Consider the following 20785-nt stretch of genomic DNA (forward strand, 5'->3'; position numbering starts at 1 on the left):
TAAATTTGGAAAATTGATGGGTTGTTATATAAGTGTTGTATAGTTGGTGTACTACACTGGAAATTGTTGTTTGGGAATTTAAATGTGTTATATGTGAAAAATGATTATTTTGGAAGTTTGGAAAGATTTGTGATTTAAGTACAACATTTCATAGTTGGGGTACTTAAATGTAATTATGCCTTTGTAAAGCATTTGTATGATAGTAATTACAATGCTGGAATTTTTGTATTAAGAATTTAAGAGATAAAATGGTGAAGGACCATTTTGTGTAAATTGGAAAGGTTGGTTCCAATGTTAAAAGGAATTATTAAGTGTTTAATATTTGGTAGTAATGGAGTTATTATGGGATATGTTTATGTTAGTACAATACTAACATATGTATCGTTATGAATTGGTGATATATACAGATTGCGATTGATTTGTAATCGAAACAAATCAAATATAAAAGGGCTTTTGGTGGACAATAGTGAGGCTCATATATTTTTGAAAGACATTAAGTGTCAAGGTGAGTACAATACATGCATGAAATTATACATGGATGTTTTATACATCATCAGGAAGACTTGCGATAAGTCGACCTTGTTTATATCAACATGATATTATGTCATTTTTATAAATTGACATGACATTGAGATGTCATTGTATGAAATTATAATGCATTGATTATGGAAAATGTGATATTTTACCATGAATGTTATTTCGGGTATAAACTGCCCAATGTTAAATATTGATAGTATACTGTTCCATGGATGGATCAAATAAAATAGATTGTATGCCCAAGTAAGACATTGAGGGACAGGATATAGTTGGCATGCCATAGAGTCCAGCGGCAGGCTGCATACGAGATACACTAAAGGACACCTAGTGTATATGGTGGGTACGACCTTATGTGCATACGAGATTGTACTTAAGGATACCTAGTACAGATGGTGGACACGACCTTATGTGTCATACGGGATAGCACTATGGTGCTTATAGTTTACTCGTGTACCCAGGGTCTTCGGGGTTTTATATTGGGCTATTGTCTATGAGTTATGGTTTATTGGTTAATAAATGGTAAGTATGAAAATAAGTTTACGATCTTATGAATAATGGCAAGTATATTGATAAAATAAGCTTACGAGCTTATGGAATTTAAATGGTAAGTATATTGATAAAATAAGCTTACGTGCTTATGGAATTTAAATGGTAAGTATATTGATAAAATAAGCTTACGCGCTTATGGAATTTAAATGGTAAGTATATTGATAAAGTAAGCTTACGAGCTTATGGAATTTAAATGGTAAGTATATTGATAAAATAAGCTTATGAGCTTATGGAATTTAAATGGTAAGTATGTTATAAAATAAGCTTACGAGCTTATGGAATTTAATTGGTAAGTATTTTGGTAAAATAAGCTTACGAGCTTATGGGATAAATGGTAAAAGATTTTATATTATATTGATCATGGTAAAATATTGGATATACAAATAAAATGATTTTATGGCATTTTGAATTTGACATTGAAAATCATGCATGAATTGTATTGCACTGTTTATTGTTTTAAATTGCCTCACTAAGTATATACTTAGCATGTGATGATTTTCACGCATAGGTAAAAAGCCAGTAATAGAATAAAGAGTTCGGAGCGTCATCAAGCATCGAGAGGTATATTTCAATATCAGTAAGACATCCTATGATGGAATTTGATTTAAATAGTGGCATGTAATTTTATAAATGTTTAATTTGTTTTGTTAAACAAATTTGTAAACAAAATGGATTTTTATTGAATTTATATGTATTTTCGAAATTTGCTGTAGCAGTTACTGTAGTATGAACAGTAACCACGTTTTAAGTAAAATTTTCCAGTATGTAAATAGGGTACTGATTCCCCCACTGTTCATCGTCATTGTTCACTGTTCACGAATACTGTTCACTATTCATAAAAAAAACTTTTGAAATAAATTCATTATAATGAAACATAATTTATATGATATGATATTTTTATAATATCAATTATCATTCTAAGAAAATAAATTTTAAATCACTTGTAAAAGTGGAAATGGTTTTAAGAAATTCGGGTGACATCTATAATCTGTATAGGTATAATTATACGGGTTATGGGTGTTAAAATATACATGTTACATGATGTGTATATATATATGGTAAGATAAAAAGGGTACTATGATAAAGGAGATTAATGATTATGATAAGTGTAATAATAAGGATAAAATGATATGTATCGGTATGTATTTTTGTTTTGATGCAAATGTATTTTATGGTGTATTATGATTTCATGAAGTATGCATAATAGAAATTAGAAATGATATGTTATAGTAAGTTTATTTATGTCTTACTAAGTCATAGACTTAGCGTGTGAGTGTTTCACTCGTAGGTTCCGGAAAGCGAGAAGCGAAGCGATGAGGAGCAAGACAGTCAGTTCTACTTACCGAATGTCAGATCAGAAGAAAGGTGAATAATATGTATTTTAATATATAAAGTTCTAGTGGGCATGCAATTAAAATAATATATTGTATAAGCTCTGAATAGTTCTGTAAATGTTTTGAATAAGTTATATGTTATAAAAATTTTAAATTACTCACTATAAAAGTCAATGTGACACCTCAGACTCGAATCCAAGTCGATTACGAGTTGGGGTGTTACATTTAATGGTATCAGAGCTAAGTTTTAGTCGATTCTAGGCTAAAAACGAAGTCAAAAGTGTTTTAAAAAGTATACATGCCAATATAAAGTGGAAAAATTCTGATATGATAGGGTAAGGAGTGTGATGTCTTGTTAATAGAGTTAAATTGTTATGTTATATAAGATAAGTTAATACATGAGAATGATTTATGAGATATATATGTTTATATGATATTATAGATGATATATGAACATATGCAAATGACATAAGTTATATGATATGAATTGGATGATCATATGAACACGTGATATGTGATAGAAGAAATGATATGAGCACATGAATATATGAGAGCTTCCAAAGTGAAGCACAAGGCGATATACCTAAAGGTAATAGTATTCACCTGCCCTGGCCAGGCAGGGAGAAGAGCGAAAACCTCAGGAATGCCTGTATAAGATTAGAGAATGTTTCATGATGTTGAATGAATGTATAGAAATAGTTAAAAGAGTTAAGAGCACCTGGGTTCAAGGGTGAATTTGAGAAAGGTTCTATTGTTACAGACCTTTGAATAAATGATATGAAGATAATGTTAGATGGTTTTTATTTCTCCAAAGTGGAGAAGTTAAATTGAGAAGTTTCGTTATTATGAGAGAAAGCTAGAGTATGGTGGACAAAAGTCACCATAAGAACGTTAAAATATCAAATGATGTGGTTAAAATTGTAGAAGAGTTCAACAATAAGTGCATCAGTGATACATTTATAAAATGAATGAAATCAAAGTTATGGATTTGAAACAAAGAAATAATATGGTGTATAACAAAAGTGTGGATATGATAAGGGTTTGTACTATAGAAGGAAAGAGTTAGCGTTGGCTAACCAGAGTATGTGATGAAAATGTACTGGAATTAAAAGATAATGTCATGGTAAGTGAACTAAGTATGATGCAGATTTGGATATGGTGGTATATTCTGAGTATGAAAGTGTAGATGATAAGTCTGATATAGAAGTAAGAGAAGTGTGTAAGGTGATGTGAAAAGATTGCTTAATTTCGTAAAGTGTATGTTTAATCATATTTAAATAAGATTTAAGGTTGTGTTCATGGTCAAATGATGATGGAAAAAGAGTTTGGTTATTGTTATAAGGTAATTAGAGATAGATGTTAATGTCTACGTGATGAATGACATTATATGGAATTTTAGAAAGGTCAGAGGAAAATGCAGAATCGAAGGAGAGAAAAGACATGAATGGATTGAGGTTACTGGTTACTGTGTATATGATAAGTTATAGTAAATGAATGTATAAAGGAAAAGGGAAGTTGAAGAACTAAAGGAAGGAAATGTTAAGCAAAGGAGGCAACATGAGAACATTAGAATGTATGTTCTTATTGGTATGTGCAATAAAAATTCAAAGACGGTTTTTTTTAAAGGATGGGAAATTTGTAATATCTCAAAATCAGGGTTAGTGACTAAAATAGAATTTTTGAAACTTTGAAGTATGATTTTAAAAGATTGTAAAGTGTAGGGATTTATTTGTAAATATTTTAAGGGATTGTTGGTAACTATTAAATGAAGTAAAGGGTAAAATGGTCATTTGACAAGGAAGATTTTTATTTTCCCTTATAAAATAAGGAAACCACGTGGGAAGAGGGAAAAAGAAGTTCCAGAGTTCTCTTCATCTTTCTTCTTTCTCTCTATCGTGAACCAAGGTTGCAAAGGTAAGTCCTCTTGTTAGTTAATTTCTTGTTGAATTCAATGTTTTTTTATGATCATTAGATGATAATTAAGCTTAAAGAAAGCTTAAATCATCTTAAAAACAAAGGATGTGGAGTTATGATAGATTAAAGATTAAGAGTTTTCAAATGAAATCTTGGAATAAAGTTCATTACTCAAATTGGAAGATAAATTTGACTTGTCATCAACTTAATTAAGAGACATAAAGTGATAGAATTGAATTTAAACATATTGAAAAATTGGTATGATTATTGATTTCCATATGGAGAAAGGAATTTTGAGATTTAAAGGGTGATAAAGGAGTATAAATGAGTTTAAGTACGTATATGAGAGTTAAGAATATGGTAGGGGATGAAATATGAAGTGTTTAAGTAGAATTGCAGTGATTTTTGGGCTTAAAAATGAATTCTGGGCTAGTGTGCATCGGTACACATTCAACATGTACCGATGCATCAAAGGTAAATTTCCAGAAATTGTTCATGTGTATCGATGCACAGGAAGTGCATCGATGCACCCCTTAAAAATGGAAACATCGAATGCAATTAGTGCATCGATACATAAGGAGTGCATCGATACACCCCCTTAAGATTAAAGCATCGAAGGTGATTTGTGTATCGATGCATGGGTAGTGCATCGATGCACATGTTAAGGGATGCATCGATACATTGTAGAATGTACCAATGCACTTTAGTGGGAAATGGAATAAATCGTTATTTCAGTTTATGAAATGATAGATTAAAGTATATCAAATGGGATACTAATAGTATAAATACATGATTGTGTAGATATCGATCGAGAGCAAGTTCCGTAATCATTGAAAGGTTAGAATTGATCAAGAAGAGAAAGCAAGCCATAGGAGTAATTGATAGCAAGCGAGGCACAAGTGAGTGCATACTCATAGAAGACATGTAATTTTACATGGGAATTAGACTTGTGATAAGTATGTTCCCGATATTTGAATATATGATAGCATGAGTCGAAGCATGATTAGGATTTGTACTATGTGAATGTGTCAGGCTTGCATTACATGTTATGTAATGTGCATTTATGTCTATATGATAATGATCTATGATATATGGATATAAGAAATTAAGTGAAATAACATAGATGATATGCCAGATGATATAAGAATAAGATATGAATAATATAATATGGGTTATATGAGAAATATACATGAATAAGATATGATATATATGTTTATGAGAAACCATGCAAGTGACATGAACTATGTGATATGAATATGTGGAATATGATACAGAGTGATGTGATTATATGAATATGTGACATGATATATTGCTAATGCCCATGTTATGTGTAAAGAGAGCTAGAGGTATATTTGATATGCCAAGAGTCGAGGGATTTACAGTGGTCCTTCGGGACATTTCATAGTGGCCCTTCGGGACAAATTCATATGCCCCTAGTGGGACCCCATACGAGCTGTGGTGACAGCATAGTGCGCAACCTCAATAGACTCACATATCTACAGTTCTCACATGTGTACATGGGCTAATAAAAAAAATAATACCCAATACACTATATGTAATATGTATGTTTGGTAATGTCAAATGTGTTACAGAAATTTCATGATGACAGGTTTGTTCTTTGGTGTAGTGATATACCTGTTACATGATGTGCATATATATATATATATATGGTAAGATAAAAAGGGTAATATGATAAAGGAGATTAATGATTATGATAAGTGTAATAATAAGGATAAAATAATATGTATCAGTATGTATTTGTGTTTTGATGCAAATGTATTTTATAGTGTATTACGATTTCATGAAGTATGCATAATAGGAATTAGAAATGATATGTTATAGTAAGTTTATTTATGTCTCACTAAGTCATAGACTTAGCGTGTGAGTGTTTCACACATAGGTTCCGGAAAGTGAGAAGCGAAGCGATGAGGAGCAAGACATGTCAGATTCTCCTTACCATAGATCAGATCAGAATTGTAATTTAGTATATGTACTCTGTTATATAGTTGACATGTAGTCTAAAGATTTATGTTTTATAAGCTCTGATATGTTTTGTAAAAACAAATGCTCTTAATAAATGAAAATTAATCATTTTCTTGAATTATGAATTTGAATTTTTGTCATTTTATAAAGGAAAATGTTTGAAAAGTCAATGTGACACCTCGGATTCGTATCAAGTCGATTACGAGTTGGGGGTGTTACATGGACACCATTCTTTGCATTCCCTATAGAAAATACTCGTTGGGAGGAAGAAGAAAAATAATATTAAGAACGGAAAACGTGAATCATTTTGATATCGAGATATATATATCAATTATTACAATTAAATTTTTGAAATTCCCAGGGATAATTATATTGTATAAATATAATATAAAATATAACATTGTGTAAACTATAGTAGGAGCATATTCAGGAATGTGTAAATTATATGTTAAAATAGGCTGAATTTACGAGATAATGTTGTGAGAAAAAAAAATTCACGAGGTAACACGTTCCGAATAAAGGTCGTCGGGTGGTCAGGGTGACCAATGAAGATCGCCGGGTGGTCTGGGCGACCAATGAAGGTCGCCAGGTGGTCTGGGCGCCATGCAAATTTGTTTCTTGTTTATACATGCAACAATTAATTGTTTGGGTTAAATGCAAATTTGGTCCTCATAACTTTGCACTCTCATACATGTATTTATTTTAGTCACAAACAATTATAATTTAGTCATACATGTTTCTTGTTTATCCTATTTTAGTATGTATTTATTTTAAAATTGATTATTGGGATATCTTGTTTTGTATTTAGTATGTATTTATTTTAAATTGATTATTGGGATATCTTGTTTTGTATTCAATAATTTTTATTTATTCTACGTTTATTTATTTCGAGTATTTTTCACTATTTTTTAGTTTTATTTAATTTTATTTTATATTGGAAAAATTTGCGAAATAATATCGTTGGTAGGGAGAAATAAATACATACTAAAATAGGATAAACAAGAAACATGTATGACTAAATTATAATTAAACATAAATACTAAACAGTGGCTAAAATAACATGTTTACAAATTTCATGGCCAATTTCGAAAATTAAGGAAAATATATAAAACACATGAAATCAGTGATTAAAATGAAATAACTAAAAATATTATGATCAAAATGAAGCATACACAAACTTGACAGAATAAACAACTAGTGACTAAAATATAATTATTAAAATATACATGCCTGAAACAAAACATTAAAAATGTCACTAAATGATTAAACAAATAGATTACAAAGCATAGGGGACCGAAAATGCTATTATCCCCTAAATATTAAAACACGCGTATGAGAGTGTAAAGTTGTGAGGACCAAATTTGCATTTAACCCAAACAACTAGTGTTTAGTGTTTTGTTTGTGAAACAACACGCCCAGCATTGGTCGCCCAGACCACCCGACGACCTTCATTTGGTCGCCCAGACCACCCGGCGACCTTCATTTGGTCACCCAGACCACCCGGCGACCTTCATTTGGTCGCCCAGATCACCTGGCAATCTATATTCGAACTGTAGCAAACACCCTATCTCAACAATTAATTGTTGGAACGCGTTATCTCGTGAATTTTTTTTCTCACAAAATTATCTCGTAAATTCAGCCTGTTAAAATAACATGGATTAATTTTAAAACCTATTGTTTTAATTTTTTTTTATAATTATATATATTAAGGATATTTTATTCATTAATTGACTAATCAAAATAAAGAATTGTAAAAGTGCATTGTAAGGTAACTCTCTCAACTTTATTTGCTCAATTCACAATGTTAATATTTAAATCTTAGACGTTGTTTAAAGAATTTAATGTCCTATTTTACTAAAGCAATATATATTAAAATTAGTTTAGCTTCATCGTGAAAAAGTCATGTTTAAATTCATATTAATGAGTATATTCTAAGTATTAATATTTTTCTTTGTATTTTATAATATTTAGTTTTGAATATAATTATATGAATGTATGAATTATAATCGTATACTGTATTGACTTATTTTATTTTAATTATATGAATCTATTATTTATAATTGTAATCATATATATTTAAAGAAAATTATATGGAGGAAAATAAAAATAAGGAGATAGATTTGTAAGACAGTTCTGTCTCTTTGAGAAGGAAAATGTAAAATGAAAAGGGGAAAGCAAGCGTAAGCCCAACAAATGTGATGGCGAAGTGGCGGTGAAACTCACGATGGTCACGTTGCAAAGACAGTGAACAAGGCGCAGCCTGAGCGCACGTAGCCCACGTGACAAATCTCACTGGACTTTGGACTCGCGGGTTTTGCTATCCTCTCCTCTACTTCAATTCCTTTCACTAAAATTCAAATATTATTAGAGTTAAGTGAACTCAATTCAACTATGGTTTAAATTTTAATCTGTTTTCATATTTTAAAATGTTATAATTGTGTCTTCATATTATTAATATATATAATCTTAACAATTTCTACTTAAAAAGGGAAAGAGAAATTTTGCTCTTAGTAGATATTGAATCATAACTTAAAGGAGAAAATATATCAACCGAAAGCTTTTAATCACATACTGTAAAATATATTGAAGATTATTAATAAATTTTAGTTGTATTTTTATTGGTTTAATTATTAATTTCAATGTTAAATATGAATTTAGATGATGTCGAATACATTTAAAATATATTAAATAGATTTTAAATGGACAATCTTAATTATATATATTAAAAATTAATCTTGTTAACTTTTAATAATAAAATTTGTTTTTAAATAATATATTTATATTGTTTATGTAATATATATATATATAACATTTAATGCTGAAGTCTATTGTTAAAATTAAAAAAATAATTAAAATACTATAGATACTTTAAGACTTGAATTGAAATTTTTAAAGTTTAAAAGTTAATTTAAAATTTAAACATAATCTGAGAACTTTTTTTATTAAGCTAAAGATGATTGCAAAGTAATATTTGTTCTAAATACTCTCAACCATTTGACAATAAACGTTCAATCACCCTTATAAACTGGTGCTCAAACCTGTAACCTTTAGGAACAACAACGATTCCTTTTATCAATAAGATAAGTTGGTTCGTGCTAATTTGAGAATTTTTAGTATAACTAATATAAATGGAAGTTTTTAAATCGTATTATAAATTTGTAAACCGATGTTTGTCATAAATTAATTCAAAACAAAATATAGGATAATAATTTTAATCTATCAATATTCACAGAGAGACATTAAAGTTAGTTTCTTTTTTATTTATTTATGAACTTTCAAAATAATCTATTAATGGGATGTAAAATCTAATTGTAACACATCCATTTTAGAAGATATCAATTATCGGTAATCTGATCTGAATTACATACTTAAATAAAAGTATTTATTTATTTGGTAATTTTTTTAATTGAAAATTGCAAATGAAAAAAAAGCATACATATTAGATTTAGCAAATGAGCAGGTTCATCTGTTTATGATTGAAATAAATAGTAGGTCAAAACTCCATTCTTTCCCAATCTAAATGAATTAGTGAGATACAATGACTTACTGAGAATAAAAGCTGAATTTAATGCAATTTAATTTTCTGAATCCCGAGGTTTTACCGGAAAAAAGTAAAGGAGAAGAAGTAAAAATAAAGTTTAACTGGATGTAAAAATTGAGATAATAAAATTTATTGCACATGTGGACCAATAAGATTCAAGGAACACAAAAAGAGACATGATCCACATGTCCTTTTGTGCCACCCTAGCGTTCCTCCTCATCAAAGTCTTCAAAGTTGTCGAGCCTGTCTCCATGTCTCGAGAAGTTTATCTGTCTTCCGTTGTCCCCATCGGTGCTCTTTACTCTCTTAGCCTCTGGCTCTCTAACTCCGCTTACATTTACTTGTCTGTTTCCTTTATCCAAATGCTCAAAGCCCTGATGCCTGTTGCTGTTTATTCCATTGGGGTTCTTTTTAAGAAAGAGGGATTTAAGACTGACACAATGGTCAACATGTTGTCGATCTCTTTTGGGGTCGCCATTGCAGCTTACGGCGAAGCTAGATTTGATACATGGGGAGTGATTCTGCAGCTTGGAGCCGTTGCTTTTGAGGCTACCAGGTTGGTCATGATTCAAATCTTGCTTACATCTAAAGGGATCACCTTGAATCCGATTACTTCCCTGTATTATGTTGCCCCCTGCTGTTTCATCTTCTTGTTGGTGCCATGGATTTTTGTTGAGCTCCCGGTTTTGAGAGAGATATCTAGTTTCCATTTCGATTTCTTCATTTTTGGGACCAATTCTTTGTGCGCTTTTGCTCTGAATCTAGCTGTGTTTTTGCTCGTTGGGAAGACTTCTGCTTTGACCATGAATGTAGCTGGGGTGGTGAAGGACTGGTTGTTGATTGCTTTCTCTTGGTCTGTCATTAAGGATACCGTGACACCCATCAACTTGGTTGGATATGGGCTAGCGTTTTTGGGTGTTGCTTACTATAATCATTCCAAGTTACAGGCTTTAAAGGCGAAAGAAGCTCAGAAGAAGACTACACAGGCCGATGAGGAAGCTGGGAGGTTGTTGGAAGAAAGGGAAAGCGAGGGAAATGACAAGAAGAGTGAATCTCAGAGTTAGATCGCGTTGATGATTGGTGTTAGGATATGAAATATGGGAAGAGAGGTTGCAAATAAGGGCTAAAGGGTGAGTGATTTGGATGATGATCGTAAGGGTATTCATTTAAGGGGAAAAGGAACAGATTTCTTTTGCTCCATCTGCTGCACTTGGGTTTTATTATGTTGTGTTTTTAGGTTTCCGTTCCATATGCTAGTCATCATGGCCATTTCTTTGTAATACCAGGCAATTGTGATTCTCATATGTTGCTTTTTTCACAGTTTATTGTATGCTAGTAGAGGAAAAAGGATCTAAATACCCTGTACTTTGTTTTCTTTATTTAAATTTTCTGTCTTCTTTTCTTGGGATGTTCACATATGTTACTGTAGGCACTCCTTCCATTTGTGGAATTTTAATGCCTGATTTTTCCTATACGTTTCTTCTAATCTGGTTCCTTCGATCTGCTTATGGCAATGTGACATTCGCAGAGCTTAGCTTACAGCTTGATTAATAAGATACATCGGGTCTATTTGTCGACCCCTTTGCGAGTTTTGACTTATGCCAATGGATTGGAATATTCTGTTTTTGTGCTTGACAATGCTATTATGTGCTCTAGTCACATTTACCATTGTCTTAACCCCCCTTGTTCCAGAAGAAAGGTCAGATCGCAAAGACATTTTTGATTAGTTATGCTAAACTGGGTCTAACCAATAATGATAAATGTGGTTCATTTTCTACAGTTAGTTCCTCTCTCTGTCTGATTCGGCAGTTGGTTCCTATATAATTTGATCCTTGTATTGAGAATTTAAATCGGGTCATTCCCAGAAGATGAATTGACTGCCAAATATCATTATTTTGTTGGATATTGTAATTTTAGAAGCTTTTGTCGACTTTTATACTTTCGGATGAGTGGTTGAAACTTGAAATGGAAAATCAGGGCCAAGTGCGCTTTTGTGAATTAAAATATTAGTTTGTGCCGCATAAACTTTTGTTGTTGGTAGATGAAAACGATTTACCTACCGCAGAAACTAGTAATGCCATATGTTACCGATGGAGAATAAAGGTGAATGGAATGGGACAAAGACACTTGAAATGAAGAAGATTCTAAGGTAGTCCTTGTAGTTATTTGTAGCTGTTGAGTCGATTCTTGTTCAGAAAAGAGAACAATACCTGTTTACGTGTGTTTGTGAACTTGATTTCAGCTTTTTTGCTGGTTTGGGAAAATCTGAACTAGTGTCACGTACGGCTGTGGCATACTGTCGATAATTTTCGTCTAACAGGATGGAGGGGAGTTTTGGATATCGATTTTTAGTCCACATGTTTATTCGTACCCTCCGTTGAAAACCAGCATTTGAGTTACTGAATTGTTTTAGTGCCTAACTTTTTAAGGCTTTTGACCAGTTCACGCCTTGCATCTCCCCCGGAAGATGGGCTAGTCACGGCATTTCAAGCCTTCAATGTCTTTAATAGGGATTGCCTAACTCTCACCTCTAGGAATATCGATCTATTTTGTGATAAAATTTGGTTAGCATTCATTGCCAAGTACTTAGAAGGTTAATTAGACGCAGGCTTTTAGGTCTGATGACTTAAATTTTAGTTTGAAATCTGGTAAAATAGCTGCACTAAACCATGATATTGAAGCAAGGGTTTGCATAAAAATGATGCAGTGAACTGTTTTATTTTATTTCTCTGGTACCTTTGGAAAGCTGGCATTTCTCTACCTTTGTCACCAGAAATCATTACACGAGCATAAACCATCCTTGAAATGGTGAAACCGACTCCGATCCCTTGCAATAATTTCTCGATTATATATCTTAGAGATGAACTTTGTAGCAGAATGACAATCACTGCAAACTCGCAGATTTTTCACAATCCTGATAGGAGTCCCTGGTGGGGTATTCATAAGAGCAAAAGCAATGGCCAGCTTTTCACTATGCCTATTCAAATTATCTTCCTTGTCTTCTTCATCGATATCATGCATAACCTCTGAGCTAGAGGGAACATATCCAGCCTTCTTCATTTCTTTCCCATCTCATCTACCATCTCAAATATTTCCTTGTACTGATTATGATACATATCCCCGCAACAAATTTATTGTTGGAAAAATATGAATGAATTGATTTATTCTATCATGACTATTCAACATCTCTATTCATGAAAAATAGTTAAGTCTTTTCATGAAAAATAATTAATTCATTTCACCCAAAAAGTCAAATATTTTCATGTTAACCTTTTCATCAAAAGGTTATAACTTTTAATCAAATGGTTAAGTCATTTCATTTAATGGTCTTAACCTTTCAATACAAATTTCTCTCCCTATATAGAGGCTAAGTTGTGACACATCTCAACACACAACTTTTCCTATTTTCTTTCAAATACTTTCCTTTCAATTCTTTGATTCTTCCAAAGTCATTTTCCGATGACAGATAAAGACAAATATTGTGTTTGATTGTTCACTACGGTTTTGCTTACTATTGTGAACGTTTGTTGTTGTATCCTGGGAGACCGACGTCCAATGTTACTCAAAGCACCGAAGAGAGGACGAATCTGTCTTAAGGAAATTGTTCATACAGATCTCAACAAAACTCTTCTTCTATTTTCCATCCGATTACATGTTCTATTTTAATTTCACAATTTTTTTAACTTTATTATTGAAACTAAATTTTTAGATTATAATACTACAACACTATTTTATTATTTAGCTCGATCATAATGCTCCATGGAATCTTCCTCATGCCTTTCGTGTCCATCACTTGCCTAGTCTTGGTTTTCTTCTTCCAATGGGACATCTTTGCGTAAATATTAGAAAGCAAGACGTAATTGGCCTCAAGCATTGGCTCATTTCGGATTAGTTATCTCGCAAGGATCTCTCCCAGCTTGAGTTCACCATGTGTGCGACAAGCATTTAATAATAGGTTTGGCTCTATAGGCATTTCCTGAACAAACTCCGCTGCCTCTCTAACAAGTCCAGCCCTACATAACATATCTACCATGCATCCATAGTGTTTAATTTTAGGAAAAATACCAAACTCCTTTCTCATCAAACCAAAATATTCCTTTCCTTTCTCAACAAGTCCAGAATGACTACAAGCAGAGAGAAATCCAATGAAAACAACACCATCTGGTGCCACTCCATCTCTTATCATCTCTTGAAACAAAGAAGAAGCCTACAATCCATGCCCATGCATGGCTAAACCAAAAAAGACAGAGGTCTAGGAAACAATACTTCTCTCATTCATGGCTCTAAACAATTTCAAAGCTTTATCAACATCACCACACTTGGCAAACATATCAATAAGCACATTATTGAGCTCCAAGGACATATTAACTTTTTCCCTCTCAATAAGAGACTCAACCCACTTCCCTAGTTCAAGTGCACAAGCACACAAAACATCAACCATTGTAATCTCATCAGGGCACACTCCTTGTATCTGCAAATGCCGAAACAAGTCAATTGCATCATTCGATCGCCCCAATCGAACATACCCACCAATCATACCGCTCCAAGGAACAGAGTCATTTTTCGTCATTTCATCGAACACTTTGCGACCAAACACGATCCCTCATTTGTAATCACAGTACATGTGAACCAAAGTGTTTAAAACATGATCATTCCCATTAAAACCAAATTTTAACAATGACCCGTGAACAGACATGCCTAAATTCAAGTCCCCGATGCCAGCACAGGCCTTTAAAAAAACTAGATACGTGAAATTATTAGGCAAAACTCTGTATTCAAGCATGAGATTGAAAACCCGTAAAGCTTTGGGCTTTAAGTTCCCAGTTTGAGCATAAGCTTTGATAATAGTGTTGAAAAGGAAAGCATCGTAGAAACAAGTCTTCGAATGGGGTGAAAAGAGGAAACAATGAGAGTATTCAATGAGTTGAGGTAAGGGGATTTGGATGTTAGATTTTGCTTGAAATTAAGTTGGCAAGTTGGAAATTTCATCTTGGTTGGTGGCCAAACTTTGAACATGGGAATTTCATATTTGGTGGCTAACTTGTACACATTGGAAAATTCTTTGGTAGGTGGCCAAACTTTGAACATGGGAATTCCATATTTGATCACTAAAATATTAAGGTTATTTATAAGTTTAGTCCTTAAAACTCAACTATAAATAGGCCTAAGTATTTCCATTAGAAATCATCCCAAAACAAGTTCTCTCTTCCTCTTGTTTTCTTCATTCTCTCACTTTGAGAATTCTAAAGAATTCCATTTGTTGTAATATTTGTTGCCAGTGAAGTTATCATCTGTGTGGTGCCCGAGAAGTAGACGATATTCTCGTCGAACCTCGTAAATTTGGCGTGTTCTCTCCTTTATTGTTTTTATTCGGTCTTTCCATTGTGTTACAATATTCAATAGTTTGACAGGTTTATCCACTGTGCAAACTTTGTTGGTTTTGATCTTGACATTGTAGGTCAATTTTGAAACTAGGTTCGTGTGGGAAATAACCGATTTCCCTAATAATTGGCATCAGAGCTTAGGTTGAGGTTATCCTGGTGGTTCTGTTGCTGAAAAGATACAGTTCGTGATATTGAATATTGTTTGTTAGAATCAAAATACGGATCAGTTGAGACATCAAGCTCTTCATCTGGACTGGTGAGGAGGGTGATGTCAAATGCAAATTTCTCGGTGGAGTTGTTCGATGGATCCAGTCATTTTGGTATGTGGTAAGGCGAGGTGTTAGATGTTTTATTCCAACAAGGTCTAGACATCGCCATTGAGGAAGAAAAGCCCGAATATATGGAGGAGAAAGAATAGGGAACAATCAATCGTTTGGCGTGCAGCACGATTCGATCTTGTCTTTCCAGGGAGCAGAAGTATGGCTACAAGAACGAGACTTCTGCAAGTAAGATGTGGAAAGCATTGGAGGAAAATTCCTAAAGAAAAACTCTAAGAATCATCTCTATATGAAGAAAAGATTGTTCGGATTTGATTCACCAGTATGAATGAACATATCAATGCGTTCAATGAGCTAGTGGCAAACTTATTGGGCATGGATGAAACCTTCAAAGATGAAGATTTGGCCTTGATGTTGTTGTCATCTCTTCAAGATGAATTTGAGTACCTTGAGACAATGTTACTTCATGGTAAGGATAATGTTACCCTTAAAGATGTAACTGCTGCTTTGTATAGTTATGAGCTCAGGAAGAAACCAAGAAGGAGAGCAAGTACGAAGCAGCGGAGGCCATGATGGCAAGAGGTTGCTCGAAAAGTCAAAAGCCAAAGTGGAGAGGGAGATCAAAGTCGAAGTCCATACTGGGAAAAGATGAATGTGCCTTTTGTCATGAGAAAGGCTATTGGAAGAAAGATTGTCCGAAGCTGAAGAAGAAAGGAAAAACTGCTCCAGATGCATGTTTTGCAGAGCATGATGCAAATGACTCTGACATATCATTGGTTGTTTCATCAACAACATTCCATTCAGATGAATGGATATTATATTCGGGTTGTACTTATCATATGTCCCCTAATAGGGAGTTATTCTCCGATTTAGTAGAACTAAATGCAGGAGTTGTTTATATGGGTAATGACAATGCCTGTAAAACTGTTGTGATAGGTTCAATTCGATTGAAGAATCAAGATGGATCAACCAGAGTTCTGACTTATGTCCGATACGTGCCCATTCGAAGAAAAATCTCATCTCGTTGGGAGCATTGGAATCCAAAGGCTCAATAGTCACTATGAGAGATGGAGTTTTAAAAGTCACATATGGTGCACTTGTGATGATGAAGGACATCAGAAAAAATAATTTGTATTACTACTAAGGTAGTACAATTATTGGAGCAGTTGTAGCAGCTTCCGGAGGTGATGATTTGGACGCAACCCAGTTGTGGCATATGTGGTTGGGACATGCTGGAGAGTAATCCTTGTAAATTTTGGCAAATAAAGGATTGTTGAAAGGTGCAAAGGCTTGCAAATTGAACTTTTGCGAGCATTGTGTTCTGGGAAAGTAGAAGAGAGTGAAGTTTGGCACCACTATACATAATACAAAAGGTATTGTGGATTATATACACTCATATGTATGGGGTCCTTCAAAGACATCGTCTTTGGGAGGAAACCATTATTTTTTAACTTTTGTAGATGACTTTTCCAGAAGAGTTTGGGTGTATCCGATGAAGTGCTTCGAATTTTCCTTAAATGGAAAAATATGATCGAGAACCATACTGGTAGAAAGATCAAACGTCTTAGGACGGACAATGGAGGGGAATATAAAAGTGACCAATTCTTTGACGTCTTCCATGAGTATGGTATTGTTCGACACTTCACTGTTAGAAATACACAACAACAGAATAAGGTGACAGAGCGTATGAATCAAACATTATTGGAGAGAGTTCGATGTATGTTGTCTAATGCTGGGTTAGGCAAGACATTTTGGGCTGAGGCTGTGTCATATGCTGGCCATCTCATAAATCGTCTGCCTTCATCAACGATAGGAGGAAAAACACCATTGGAGGTATGGTCTGGAAAACCTGCTACTGATTATGATTCCTTACATGTATTTGGATCCACTGCTTATTATCATGTGAAGGAATCCAAGCTTGATCCGAGAGCAAAGAAGACTCTCTTTATGGGAATCACCCATAGAGTGAAGGGATTCCGCTTTTGGTGTTTAGACAACAAGAAGATAATTTGTAGCAGAGATGTTACCTTTGATGAATCTGCCCTAGTAAAGAAGGTAACAAATGAAGCTGTCCAGACAAGTAGTACTCCACAGCAAGTGGAGCATACTCCAAAATAGGTGGAGTTTCAGCAGACGATGATCCCAGAAGTTGATGCAGCTAATTCTTCAACTCCAATAAAAGAATCAGAAGATGAAGAGGTTCAAACCCAAGAACCATTAGAGACACTAGAACCACTTGCATTTACAAGGCCAAAGAGAGAAATTCGTAGACCTGCTCGATTTGTTGATATGGTGGCCTATGCTCTTCCAGTTATTGATGATGATATCCCTATCACTTACCAAGAAGCAATACAAAGCTTGGAAAGTGATAAGTGGAAAAGTGCCATGGATGAAGAAATACAATCTCTCCAAAAGAACAACACTTGGAAACTGACACAATTACCGAAAGGTAAAAGAGCAATTGGATGCAAGTGGGTATTTGCAAAGAAAGATGGATCTCATAGCAAGAAAGATGTTCACTACAAGGCACGGTTGGTAGCTAAAGGCTACGCTCAAAAGGAGGGAATCGACTACAATGAAGTATTTTCCCCTGTTGTGAAGCATTCCTCCATTAGAATATTGTTGGCCTTGGTAGCACAGTTGAATTTGGAGCTAGCTCAACTTGTTGTAAATACGGCTTTCTTGCACGGTGATTTAAAAGAGGAGATCTATATGACTCAGCCAGAAGGATACAAAGATGGTGGTTATGAGAAATGGGTTTGTAAGCTGAACAAATCGCTATATGGATTGAAGTAATCTCCGAGGCAATGGTACAAGCGATTTGATAGCTTTAAGAGGAGGAAAAAATACACTAGAAGCAAATATGATCATTGTGTGTATTTATAAAAGCTCAAAGATGGATCTTTCATTTATCTTCTCTTGTACGTTGATGATATATTGATTGCTTCGAAGAGTCAAAAGGAGATAGACAAATTAAAGGCTCAGTTGAATCAAGAGTTTGAGATGAAAGATCTAGGTGAGGCCAAGAATATTCTTGGTATGGAGATAATCAGAGATAGACAGAGAGGGAAGCTTTGTTTAACACAGAAGCAATATCTGAGAAAAGTATTACAATGTTTTGGCATGAATGAAAATACCAAACATGTAAGTATCCCACTGGCTATGTAAGTATCCCACTGGCTTCTCATTTGAAACTTAGTTCTCAATTATCTCCTAAAACTAACGAAGAACGAGAGTATATGGCAAAAGTTTCATATGCTAATGCAGTTGCGAGCTTGATGTATGCAATGGTGTGTACGCATCCTGACATTTCACAAGCAATTGGAGTTGTAAGCAGGTACATGCATGATCCTGGAGAAGGGCATTGGCAAGCGGTGAAATGGATTCTACGGTATCTCTAACAAACCGTGGATGTTGGTTTAGTTTTTAAACAGGATGAAACACTTGGTCAGTGTGTAGTTGGATATGCTGATTGCGATTATGCTGGTGATTTGGATAAGCGTCGATCAAATACTGGGTATTTGTTTACTCTTGCTAAAGCCCCAGTAAGTTGGAAGTCTACATTGCAATCTACGGTGGCCTTGTCTACTACAGAGGCAGAATATATGGCAGTTTCAGAGGCTGTAAAGGAAGCAATTTGGCTTAACGGGTTGATGGAAGACTTGGGAGTTGTTCAAAGTCACATTAGTTTCTATTGTGACAGTCAGAGCGCTATTCACTTAGCGAAAAATCAAGTCTACCAATCAAGGACTAAGCATATCGACGTGAGGTATCATTTTGAGCGGGAGATCTTTGAAGAAGGAAAGATTCTACTTCAGAAAATTGCGACATCAGAAAATCCTGCAAATATGATGACCAAGGTGGTAACAGTAATCAAGTTCAATCATTGTTTGAACTTGATTAACATGGCCTGAAAGTATGAACACCTTCGGGTGGCGCTTATGAGCACAATTAGAGGCACTACAAATTTGGGGAGTTGAAGAAGTTTAGTAGGCTTGGTAATTTCAAGTCAAGGTGGAGATTTGTTAGATTTGGCTTGAAATTAAGTTGGCAAGTTGGAAATTTCATCTTGGTTGGTGGCCAAACTTTGAACATGGGAATTTAATATTTGGTGGCTAACTTATATACATTGGAAAATTCTTTGGTAGGTGGCCAAACTTTGAACATGAGAATTCCATATTTGATCCCTAAAATATTAAGGTTATTTATAAGTTTAGTCCTTAAAACTCAACTATAAATAGGCCTAAGTATTTCCATTAGAAATCATCTCAAAACAAGTTCTCTCTTCCTCTTGTTTTCTTCATTCTCTCACTTTGAGAATTCTAAAGAATTTCATTTATTGTAATATTTGTTGCTAGTGAAGTTATCATCCGGTGTGGTGCCCGAGGAGTAGACGATATTCTCGTCGAACCTCGTAAATTTGGTATGTTCTTTCCTTTATTGTTTTTTATTCGGTCTTTCCATTATGTTACAATATTCAATAGTTTGATAGGTTTATCTGCTGTGCAACCTTTGTTGGTTTTGATCTTGACATTTTAGGTCAATTTTGAAACTACGTTCGTGTGGGAAATAACCCGATTTCCCCAACATTGGATACAAATTTAGTGAGAATTAAAGGGTTGTTTTCGAAACCCAGTTTGAGAATTTGTGTGTGGATCTGGAGGAGGTTTGAGAAGGTGTTGCAAGATTGGATAAGGTTGAGAACGCCACGTTCCGACGCAGCTCTTTGACTGCAGCTTATGGTGGCGGATGCTGTGATCGTAGAAAATAATTAAAAAAGCTTGGTTTTTGGGATAGAAGTTTGCATGTAGAGACCACGGGAGTAAACTCATCGCTAGCTTTTGCAGTTCATCAAAAACCAATCTTTACTTGAGGAACTTGTGGGGAAGGAAAAGTTTGAGTTTTAAAATATGGATTATTATAATATAAATCGGATTTTAATGTTATTATATATTCCAAAATTTATATAGTCAAAATGTGTAAAATCAAAACTTAAATTTAATTGGTCGCAATTTCTTCTTCATAACACGTTTTTTTAATAAAAATTCTACACGTAATTTGAAAACCATACGTGTGTTACTAATTTTTAAATGTATATATTTTTACTTCACGGTAATGAAAAAGGACAGTTGGGACATGTTGCATATGCAAAATGAGCCAAATTCAAGTGTCCCGTTTTAGCAAGTCAGTCGTCCATGATAAGCTTACCATGTTAGAAAAAAAAACCCATTAGTTTCTAGAACCAAATAGCTGCTATGTAGCAAT

General features: G+C 33.9%; 1 protein-coding gene and 1 pseudogene across 1 annotated transcript; one reads left to right on the plus strand and one right to left on the minus strand.

Moving 5' to 3' along the window:
- Nucleotides 1–8653: 8653 nt before the first annotated feature.
- Nucleotides 8654–20327, minus strand: LOC120135823 (annotated as a pseudogene).
- Nucleotides 10035–11274, plus strand: LOC120135834 (probable sugar phosphate/phosphate translocator At5g25400). Its single transcript, XM_039152022.1, has one exon. It carries the CDS (start codon nt 10035–10037, stop codon nt 10920–10922), a length of 888 nt encoding a protein of 295 aa, XP_039007953.1. The 3' UTR covers nt 10923–11274.
- Nucleotides 20328–20785: the final 458 nt, after the last annotated feature.

Source organism: Hibiscus syriacus, unplaced genomic scaffold (genome assembly GCF_006381635.1).
Source record: "Hibiscus syriacus cultivar Baekdansim isolate YM2019G1 unplaced genomic scaffold, ASM638163v2 tig00001825_pilon, whole genome shotgun sequence".
Lineage (NCBI taxonomy): Eukaryota > Viridiplantae > Streptophyta > Magnoliopsida > Malvales > Malvaceae > Hibiscus > Hibiscus syriacus.

Excerpts from the sequence above, each read along its gene's own strand:
- LOC120135834 (XM_039152022.1), top strand. The coding sequence starts at position 10,035 with ATGATCCACATGTCCTTTTGTGCCACCCTAGCGTTCCTCCTCATCAAA.